The sequence below is a fragment of the Vidua macroura genome, chromosome 12 (assembly GCF_024509145.1).
Source record: "Vidua macroura isolate BioBank_ID:100142 chromosome 12, ASM2450914v1, whole genome shotgun sequence".
NCBI lineage: Eukaryota > Metazoa > Chordata > Aves > Passeriformes > Viduidae > Vidua > Vidua macroura.
Window position 1 is genome coordinate 12794487 of NC_071582.1, and position 11475 is coordinate 12805961.

General features: G+C 37.3%; 1 protein-coding gene across 1 annotated transcript; it reads right to left on the bottom strand.

Moving 5' to 3' along the window:
• Nucleotides 1–913: 913 nt before the first annotated feature.
• BNC1 (basonuclin 1) lies at nt 914–9798 on the bottom strand. The gene is made up of 4 exons (XM_053988706.1): nt 9675–9798; nt 9277–9512; nt 6135–8056; nt 914–4102 (listed from the first exon to the last, which is right to left on the bottom strand). The coding sequence occupies exons 1-4, from the start codon at nt 9796–9798 to the stop codon at nt 3421–3423; spliced, it is 2964 nt and encodes a 987-aa protein (XP_053844681.1). The 3' UTR covers nt 914–3420.
• Between the last annotated feature and the right edge of the window lie 1677 nt (nt 9799–11475).

Consider the following 11475-nt stretch of genomic DNA (forward strand, 5'->3'; position numbering starts at 1 on the left):
AACAACAGCCTCTGGTTTTGCCACAGTTCTTTTTAAAGTACTTAGAAAACTGGGGCTATAAAAACAGATCCCTTACACTCCATTCAAAATAGATTTTTGCAAATACTCCTGTAAGCTCCAGGACACTCACTGTTCCAGAGGGACATAGATTTGCTACCACAAACTATTCAGAATACCTGTGTTCTGAAACTGGAAGCTCAGAGTGACAACCCCCAAGTGTGCACCCGTGCCTTCTCCTCTGGAGTCACAGAAAGACGACAGGATCCAGTTTTTGAAGTTCTTGTTTTCTAAGGGAGAAGAAAAAAGAGATAAAAATAAAAAAGGAGCAACATACTCAAGTATCAAGGGTGGGCATGCCCAGGCCCAGTTCAAATATCAGGCAAAGATTTGAGCCCCCAACTGCACATACTCACAGATTGAACATCTCTGGAATTGAGCCCCAGCCAGGGGAAGCTGCTTCAGCTCTCCAGACTGACTCTGAAAAGCTCCAAAAATAATGGTACTACTATTCTGAAGTGAAGTTCCTTCCTTCAACATCTGTGGTGAATATGTGATACGGGCTGCTATAAGCATCACACGTATTTAAAACTAACAGGAGATGTCAAGGCTTGGTCCAGCCACATTGTGGTCATTAGGAGGAGGGAGCTACACAAACGCTTCATGAGATACATATGCTGCTCTAGGGGTACTAAGGGTTAGCCTATTCTGAGAAATCTCCCATCCTGTCCAGATTTTTGAGAAATAACCCTTCCAAAAAAAACCCCCCACCAAACCCTTCCAAAGTATAAAGAATAAAGAGGGCACAAAATATCTTTCAGTGTAGATCTCAATGATGAGATGTTTACCTTCTGTTTAGTTGACAGCTTTTAAATGAACCTCAACCCTTGCCTACTGCACAAAGAAAAAAAAAAAATCAATAAAATATCTGACAACGTTTATTACATTACTTCTAATGGCTCATTAATATAATGACACTTCCTTATTATGGAATAAGTTAGTACCATTGTCAAACCAGTGCTCTCTACAGACAGAAGAATTTCTTTTTTTAAAACAAAAATTAAGAATAGCAGTATTTTCAAGCAAAAAAAGCCTACTTTTCTGAATCAACCAGATGCATTATTATTGGTTTTTATTAACACATACAAAATTATTCGGGTATACAAATGTGTTTCTTTTTTTTGACACAGTGAAAACTAAGTAAATGGGCATTACATTTGTTTACATCACATTTTGTTTCAAAAAAAACAGTTAATGATTAAACAAAGAGGTTTATATATATATATATGTATATATATGTATAAAAAAAAAGAGCTTGAAATAGCTGGATAACAAATAATTGATTTATACTATCAAAAGGCTGGGAGCAATTGTGTCTCCTGTGATTGTGCCCTTAGCTTTCAAACTATGACCCCCACTGATAGGAGTTTCTACTAAAAATCCAAAGAAAACAACAATGAAAAAAACCTCAACAAAACAAACACCACTCTACTCCCCCCAAAAAACCAAAACACAGATTCCCCCCAGAACACAAAACCTCAAAGCAATGGCACAACTTTCTGCAGGCTAATATTTTTTCCTGACGGCTTCAAGCACAAATGCATTATTTTAAATATCACATAAACCTACAGTAAATTAAAAAAATATAAGATTACTTTACACAATGCATGGAAACCATTTCTAGTGAGCACAAACATTTACAACTGTGTCATTTTTTTCCTTGCATAACCCATACTCACACACAAACCAGTTTTCAAAAGAATTGGTGAAATAATCAATCCACGTTTGTTTCTTTTATACAATATGAAATGGTTACAATACCATAGTATTTTTTAGAATAAGTTAAACATCAAGACATATGGCAATAGCATTGTACTATTCTTTCTACATACATAGGAAATCCTGAATTTCAGTCTATTTTTATTCAGTCACAAAAATGAAAAAAAGACTAAGATCCAGTTATACTGGAAAACTAGACTAGTTCTAGAAACCACAAATACTGTAAGCACTTTGGTATAATATGTACAGATTGTGCTGTCAATGTCATGCTTGCATACTAGAATTGATCAACAGATTTCCACTGGTGGAATAAAGTAAAAAAGGTACTGTAACACTTGCTTTCTTATTTCTTTTCCTTTTTGCAAATGATTGAAAAAGGACACACCACAAGTACACACACAGCATTTGTATGATGTGACTACAAATTAAATATTAAAGTGTTTTTAAATACAATGCAAGGCCATTCTTCTTAAGTGCATAGAACGTAATGCAGAATACTGTTACAGGGGCAACCTCAAAGATATGAAACATTTTAAGATATTGAACAAAGTTCTTATAAAAAAAAGAAGTGTGAATGAGAATAAGCATTCTTCTATAGTTACAAAGATCAACACATGTTATCCCCCACTGGTAAGAGAAAACAACTGCTGCATCATAGAAGGTGTATCTGCTGCATCCATTTTATCACTTTCTCTCAGAGGCTTAGAATTGCACCCTCCAACTCCTAAGCAGTTTGGACATTTGGTTGGGGATTTTTTCCCTTTTTTTCCCCTCCTATTTCTAACAAAAATTTTTCTCTTTCTGAAAGTAGAACTCAGTAAGTGCATTTTAAATTAAAGGGCTTACTTCCCCCCTTATTTTATGGATGCATTTGCTATAGTTTAGAAATTTTAGCTTAACCTATTCATTCTTTCTACCACTACAATTTATCAGAATGTCTCAGATTTATTCAGGCTATTCTGCCAACAAGTTAAGTAGCACCCTTTCCTGCAAAGCAAATGGTATTAAATTCTAAGAAATCCAAAATACTATAATCTTTACTGAAGTGAATTGCAAACTTAAAGAGTAAGGACTGCAGGATTTTCAGATTTGGACTTTATGCAGTTTTCCCAAATTTGTATTTTCTCCTTTGGATTTTGGGATATAGTTAAGTACATATATTCTCTTCTACTAACACAGCAAGTCACTTTCAGACTAACATCTCAGGAATGAAATGGCAGCCTCAAAATTCTCAACCCAACCAGAGGAAACTCACCCTAATCATTACTCATTTCTTACACAACACAACAACCCATTTAACATGTAAACACAAGCAATGATGGTTCTCATTTGACGCTCCCATTGTGGCAAGTAATACTTCACAGGTATCAGAAACACTTTAATTAATATCTCCCTATTTCCCCCATTTCTAAGATGCCTTCTTTTCCTTACAGAAGTTTTAGCTGTTCAACATCAAACAATTGCACAAAAACTACAGCACCAAGCTTTGCTAACTGAAACTGCTGGAGAGCACACACAGGAGGAAAGAATTTGTGGTTGTTGAGTGAACTAGAAGTCAAATGAGCTTAAATAAAACTAATGTTAACACATTCCTCAATTGAAATGATTAATTCTTAGCAGAAATAAATTAAGATCAGTCTGATCTTAATGTAAGCTAGTTGGTGACCCAGCCAGACTTTTGTGCAGATTGGGGTTTTGACTGTGCCTGTTCCGACTGCGAACAGATGAAAACATTGTGTTGCAACCTGGGACTTTGCATTTGTGGAGCTGGCGGAGATGCACAGTTTTGTAATGAGCCCTGAAAGTTCCTTTATTACTGTATGTTTTCTGACATATATGACAAGTTATTGGCAAACTGGAAGGTAAGTTGATAAAGTTTTGATTAGCTTTCTCAATTAGAGTACAGTCTTGGTAGAGTTCATCATTGGGCATTAGGCTGGGTCCTTCACAGCTTTCATCACTATCATCCAAGGGCATGGTGCATATTTCACTTCCTCCATCAGAATCCCAAGAAGAATGAGCACTGCTTTCAGATTTAATGCTGGAAGTAGTGCTTAGGTCCAGAACAGCTCCATCATTTAATGGATCATATCCATAACTCTCAGAACAGGGTTCTGCAATTTTGCTCACTGGAAAAATGTAGCTGCCTGTTCTGTTCATTCCTTTGAAGATTACAGAAGTACGTCCAACGTGTTGTTTTAAAGAGACATCTTGGCAAAACTCCTTAGCCATATCTTTCAAGAGGTATGTTGCATTGAAATGGTTGTTGAATTCCAGTGTATCTTTAGTCAGAAGTTTATGATGAAGATTTAGGTTTGAACTATGTCTAGAAGAACAAAGACAAGCTTAGCAAGAAAGTGTTTCACCTCACTTAACAGCTGTTTCATAATGATCATAAACAAAGAAAGGGAAAATCAATATTTAGTAGCATGCATGAATTGTATACTTCAGATTTGACCAACTACCACACTGGGAGTGCACATGGACAATTTACACGTGAGTGGGTTTCTGAACTTGCTTGCACTGGCATGTATCAAATTCTTTGCAATAACTCTACAGCAATCACCTGCACTGGGGGTACTGTCTGCTCTGCTAGATCTAGTGCTAAGTCTAAAAGAGGTGGGGGACAGACTAAAAACCTGTAAACTGAACTGAGATCAGAGAACGGACTGAGGTGCGTAAGAAACAAGATTCTTTCCCAATGGACAAAGCAGGAAAGGATTGACATCTGAATCTATAAAAAATGTTGATGATTTAATGTACTGCAACCATGTCCAGGATGCAGCTGTACACATCAGTACAGAACCTTTTCTTGACAGGAGTTTCCTCGAAAAAGGGAAATTGAATTATATGCAACTTGCAGTTTTCAAATGGGCATCTCTGGCTTCAGTTTAAAACCACCAAAACATACAGAATCACTGCTCCTCATTGAATATTATCAATCAGCTCACTGGGAACTTACAGGCTCTGTCTAGAAGTCTGAGTTTATTGTAATACAAACAAAACATTTGTCTTTCTCCTTGCCATCATGGTTTAAACAGAACCATGAATTGTTCAAAAAGGCACACAAATATTTAGTCACACTACTCTATGTTAAAGTCTAGAAACATCTGTAAAGCTGCTACAAATAACTATTGTTTTGTACAAAGCTTGTAAAATGTCTTCTGATCTCACTTGCCTTTTTTTTTTAAACCCATCTTCCAAAAGCACCTATGTGAAAACTTATCTCAACATATTGGTGTGGGAAGGAATTTGTGGCATGTGAATGCAAATCTTACTGCTGGCCTTCTTTCCTGTGGCCCATATCACAATTACAGTGGAGAGGAATTCACATCTGGAAAGATGCAGGCAGCAGGGTATGAAGCCCTGCCAACAGCAGATGAATCTGTGCATCTCAGATGCAGCGGCCACTCCTCAGAGACCAGCTCATCCTCTCTGGATTGCATCAGCTGGCTCCAGCACTCCTAGCAGATTACAGACAATCTAAACCTCGTGTCACTCTGAACTACTATCCAGGCATGCTTCCTGCAGCCAAAAGCTGCTCTAACACCCCTACACACTTGGTAAACTTGCAACACTTTGTTGCACTTGAATAGGTGTGTTACTTATCACTGACCACTTCAGATACATTACTGATGGTCAGCAACAAAGCTTTGGCTCTCGTTGCTCAGTTTATGTGCATAAGAGGCTGAAATAAAATGAATTACAGAAATACAGTACTGAAATGAACATTAAACTGAATCAAGCTCATGCTTGAGTTTAGAAATTAGTATTTGATCTCACAGAAAAGCACTACTGATATGGGTAAACACCAGATAGTGTTAGTTTGACTACCACTACATAAGGTTAATTTTGGGCTGACAAAGACTAATCTTGCTTTTCTTATGGGCTTTTTCTCACCAGTCTGTTCCAAATCCTTGAGTAAAGAAAGGACAAGGGCAAGTAAAGATTTCCTAAATTGACCCCATTGCTTTTTCTTTAAAAACCCTATATACATTAAAATGTACATGAAAGTACATATTAAACATGTAAGTCCACACATGCATCTACTGGTAAATTGCTGAATTCATACCCCTATGGCTTTCCCTTTATGTACTAAAGTATTCTTTCAACTACTGTAGTTTTTATCAGTTATGAAATTTTCATGGCTTTATTTAATACCTTGTAGTCCTGTGGAAAGGAAATGTTTCTTTCAATGGATTTTCATTTCAAGAATATTCTGATAAGTTATCATACCTGCTATACGAGGATACACAGAAAATATTTGTAGGCTCCATTCCTCAAACACTCATTTTAATTTCAAATTAGGCTCCATTGTGATGGTAAAATAAATACAATTTTGTTTATAATTTTCTTACCTGTCTCGACTTCTACGAGAAGGGAAAGCAGCATTACAGCCCTCAACTGTGCAAATATGCATTTCTTTGAGATGTACATTTTTGAAATGCATTTTTACACTGTAAGGGTTTTTAAAAGTCTTCTTACAGATGTCACAATGAAAGCGGCTTTCTTCCTTCTGAATCCCTAGTGCATGTTGACTGACATGATCCATATCTTTAGAGTCTTCAAAACAAGGAATGGCAGCACCCCTGTTTGACAAAGTGCTGAAAAAGCCCCCGGTCAGCAAGTGGTGTTGCAATTCAGGGCAGTCATTTTTAGGAATCCTGTGCTTTGACTGCTCTTTAATATACATGGGGGGTTCAGTCATTGGTTTTATAACATCACTGTGGTGGTGTTTTGGATCTTCATATATAATCTCATGGGAAACTATTTTTAATGGTTGGTTTTCTTCTGGTTTAACCTCTTTCTCACAGTGTTGCAATTCATTCTCAGAGATATCCTCGATGTATTTGTTATTTGGTGCAAAGACAGATTCAAAATACTTTGGGCCCTCTACCCCAGAGAGAGATTTCCATGAATTACCTGAATGGGGGTGCTTTTCCACCCTGTCGGTCACCCGCTTCTCTATCTTATGCTCACAGGTCTCAAGCTCTCCATCGCTTACCCCCTGCAGGCGTGAATCATCTTCAGAACTGGCAACATCGCTACTTTCATTGGGTGTCTCAACAGCTTCTTTCTCTATCTTAATGGGCATACTGGACTTACGAGACTTCTTCTTGGGGAGCATGTCAAATGGCAATTCATTGGAAACAAGCTGCTCTGGTATTGAGGAAGAAACAAGAGGCAGAGAAGGAAGAGTACCTGGAGTATTGGCAAGTTCAGCTGGTGTGACTGGACTACGGTAAAAAGGAAGAACAGGCTGTACTGTCTTCAGGTTTGGAAAGAGGACACCGTTATGTCCAACACTGGAAAATCCAGCCTGGCCTTTTGAATCTGTACAAGAGCTGGCATAGCTGGAAATAGTTCTGCTATCCGGAGTTAAAATTGTAAATTCTGTCCTTTTACTATCTCCAGGTCCAGCAATGGTCAAACCATTTCTTAGATCTTTATCCCTGTTATTTCTGTTCATTGGCATATGGAGTCTGGGGTTAGGATTTGCACTATGACGATTTCGACTACGCAATGAGCTAAACACCATATTGCAGCCCTCAATGGTGCATTTGTGCTTTATCTTCAGATGAACAGCATTGTAATGTATTTTCAAAGTACCTTTATCATAAAATGTTTTTTCACATGCAGTGCAGAAGACACGCCCTTTCCTTGGCCCAGCATTTTTTTCAACAGATTTCATTTTGTTTTCTGGTGATAGTGCTGTCATTTCAAGCTTGGCTGCTGTATTATGTGAACTGGAATCACTTAAAAGGGCATCATCTTCTGTTTTAGTGATATCTGGACCATTTATGCTCCTCTCATTTTCAACTTGAAATGGTGCAGAACTAGAAGTTAAGAAACTGCTTTCAGAAAATGGTATCTGAAGATCTTGTTTGGTTTCGTTGCTATGGTCTTGACCTTGCTCAATCAAATGTCTTTCTGGTGGTGAACCTATCAAAGGTGGAGGCACTGGACTGAAAAACTGAAACGGCAGCATGAAAGCCATGTTATTTACAATATTCTCAAAGGGATGAATGTTGGTGGGACTCATTTTGTCCAAGGAAGCAGAAAAATTAGGACTGTGTGGGTTGCAGCTCTCAATGAATGCCCTAATATCCAAATTGGCAGTTGGTGGTGGTATTATGATCGACTGCCCTTCTTTCTCTTGAATTGCCATTAACTCTACAATGGACTTAGTTTCTCCAAAGCGAAGGAACTGCTGCAAAGTAGCCAGTTCTTCTTCAGTGGTCATTATGCTCCAGTGATCCAACACCTTTCCTGAAGCATCCTGAAGCCAAAAATATTTAAATGAGTTAGACATTAGTTAAGGCAAACAAAAAACACTTCCCCTCAAATCTCTCATGTTTTTTAGGGACTAAAATTTATTCTTTAGCAAAAAAATTAAAAACATTCAATTTAATGAGATTAATGTGAATTCTGTGATAATTTCTTCCAAATTTTATCACACTGGTGATATTATTTCTTCCTGAACTGACAGTAATACTTTCCAATAAACTATTTTTTTGCACAAAAATTAAGACACGTTATTTGAACAACAGATAGTATCCTGTAAGTATAGACAGAAGAGATGGAGCAATCAGACCAAGATTTAGCTCCTCATTTAAGTCAAGTATTCTTTCATTGCAAGTTTAATAATCTTCCAAGCAACTAAGATCAGAGAACAAATGAACCTATATTGATCTATTGCCAGTTTTCACAGAGCACAGCTGTAATTACACTAGTGTTGGAGTTCTTTCAAACTCTAGCTATGCCTAACTTTTCCCAATAACTACAATAAATATTTTATCACAGAACATGTATTTGATGGCCTACTGAGATTTTTCACAGTGCATGTAAGAGTTTCTAAGATGATGAAGAACGTAACATTATAAATTTTTCATGTGATAGAGGTTCAAGGTAATTGATTCCATATTTTTAATCCTAACACTAAAAAGCAAGATTATCAAGACCATTAAATATTGATTCATGTCATAATGTAAGATCATAATGTTACTTTACATAAAAGGTAACTTCCACAGCAGCAAGGACTAACATCAGTGTAAGCACATAGGGCCAAATACACTCTGGCTGCAGCTCCAGTAAAGTCGATAGCACTACCAGAGATGAATATTGTCCCTGGTGTTTTAAATAATGGTAAGTTTATTTCTTGATGTATTATTCTGCTGTATAAAAGCAAACTCACTGTTTAAATAATACTGGAACAAGTTCAAAAGCCTTTACTTTGATACTTTACCAGTAACTTTTGATTTTTATTTTTGCGTACCTTTGTTGTTAGATTTGGGCAAGTAGAAAGATTTCAATTAAGTTCAACTAAAAAATAAACCAATCAGTAGAAATCCACCCTTTCTTTCCTGGCATTAAGCTCGTACAGGTTTATTACTGCCTTTCAGATGTGCCACACTGTTAACACATTGCGAACCACTGAGAAGATTAAGATAGAAAACTACTTAACTGTCATATTTCTATTTTAAATGCCCCTCTAAATACCTGTAGCACATATCCACGTATATAATCCTGCAGTGTCCAATCCAGAGCATGGAGAATCTGTATCACCTCTTCCTGCTTCAGAACACTGAAAAGCCGATCGAGCAGAATTTTAAGGCGCACAGGAATGGCTTGGGTTCCGTACAACATGAGGCTACTGATATCAAAGACAACATTGGATTGAACTATTTCTACTTGGCTTGATGGGTAGAGATTTGGAATCCTTAGTTTGCTCAGGGCTGAAAATTAAAATCACAAAATGTAAATAAACTTGAGTCCTGAGAAAGAGAAAATGAAATGCAACTAATATTGGGGTGGGGGTTGAGGAGTGACACAAAAAGCATGTAAATAGTTATGAGGATCCTAAATGGTTTTCTGTAGATTGTAAAAACAGATATTACCATGCGCTACCCATCCATGCCGGCATTGGTCACATTGTCGCTGATTTATTTTTCCAGGTTTGAAACACTGACAACTACAGTTCACGAGAGTGCACCGGATAGCCTGGAGATCAATGGAAAGCATGATAGGTAATATATAAGTTCAGAGTGTGCAGATTATACATCTACAGTACCCCCATAAAATCCCCATGAAGACAGAATTAACATACCAACACAGACCTATCAATGTGCAATGCAAGTAATCCAGGCAAAGCCTGAGTTATACAAGACTACCTCTGCCTGGAAGAGTCAAGTCACCAGCAGAAACACTACAGTAATATGGAAGCAGAATATTTAACAATACACATAGCCACACTTCTGTGGATTTATTTAGGCTGAAGCACCTTCACAACAATTACTGTTATAAATGATGAATTCATCTAAACTATGATCCTCATGTACGATCATTTTCTCAGGAAGGTTTGAAAACAAAGCTGTACAGATGAAAGACCCCCTCTCTTGCAGTTTTGCTGGCACTCCATACTGCAATATAGCAAGTTCTAATGAGCAACGCATCAGCTCTGCACAGATGCCATGCCCTACACACCCAGAATTCACATGGAATATTTGTATTCTGTCAAAGACACAGGAGTTCGCTAATGTTCCTCAGTAACAAAGTTCACCAAAAAGTACTCCAACTCTTCAAAGACTAAACAATCACATTTTAAAAAGAAAATAGAGCACACAGAATACCCATTGCACTGTTCAATTTGTACATCACTTTACTCTCATCAAGGTCATCTATAATGCAAATCAAATTAGTATTCAGATGTCCCTAATCAATGGGGTGATACAAACTCGTTTCCTGGAATATAAAATTTCTTCTCTATGTGCCCATCTGCTGGACAAGGCAAACAGACAACTTGGAGGTCCTAGTTAAAGCTCCAGAGGGATTTGCTACAGAGCAAAGCTTTTGCAGGATTCTGCACTGCTTGAATCTGGCACTGAGAATAGTTCCTGCATAAACAGAATATTTATTGAGGGAGGGAAAGCAAAGAAATTGATGTGCAGAAAGTCTTCACTGGAATTAGATCATGCAATTGTAAAATGTCAGCATTTTCCTGCTTTTAAATTAATGTTCCCTCTCCTAAGGTTTTATGCAAAATGGGGACTTCCACTCCTGAAAATACCCACAGGAAAGTAAGATAAGATTTGAAGAAAAACGGAAATGTGACATTCCTACACTGGCACTTCAGAAAACATACAAGGAAGCCTGATTGTCCAAAAACTTGCTATGAAATATGGATTAAAGAAACATTTAAACTCAAAAGTACATGGCAGAAAGTTCATTTCACTGAGATTTGCAATGGGCATTTCTTTAGACTTGCAGCCTCTGGCTGACTCAGTGCAGAAGAGGACAGTGCATACAAAAGGTTACTATAAACAAGCATGTTCATGACATTTGGATGTCTAGTGCTTCACAGTAATGGATTTGGAGTGAGATTTTAAATCCATGAGTTACCTTACATGCACATCTCCAAACTGCAGAGACTTGATGCTGAGATTTACCTGTATTTGAAGAATTGGAACAAGTGGCAACAGGGCTCTTGAAATCTCTGAATCACTTTGCCTTTAATCTTTTAAAGAAGCCATTGCAAAATCCTGTGTTCTTGAGAAAAGCTCTGTGCTCCCCATAAAGTCATAAAATACACATCAATACTCTATGCAGTATTGCTTCATTTTAATGGAGGATGTATTCTCACTTAGATGATAAAATACTTCCATATAACAATAAAAACCCATAAATTTCTTAGGGAAAGGT

Bases quoted from the DNA above. Each gene is read 5' to 3' on its own strand.
- BNC1 (XM_053988706.1), bottom strand. From the start codon at position 9,798: ATGCTTTCCATTGATCTCCAGGCTATCCGGTGCACTCTCGTGAACTGT. The intron at 8,057-9,276 runs GTATTTAGAGGG...TTTTGGCTTCAG, and splicing joins TACGTGGATATGTGCTACAG to GATGCTTCAGGAAAGGTGTT. The intron at 4,103-6,134 runs GTAAGAAAATTA...TTGTTCTTCTAG, and splicing joins TCTCGTAGAAGTCGAGACAG to ACATAGTTCAAACCTAAATC.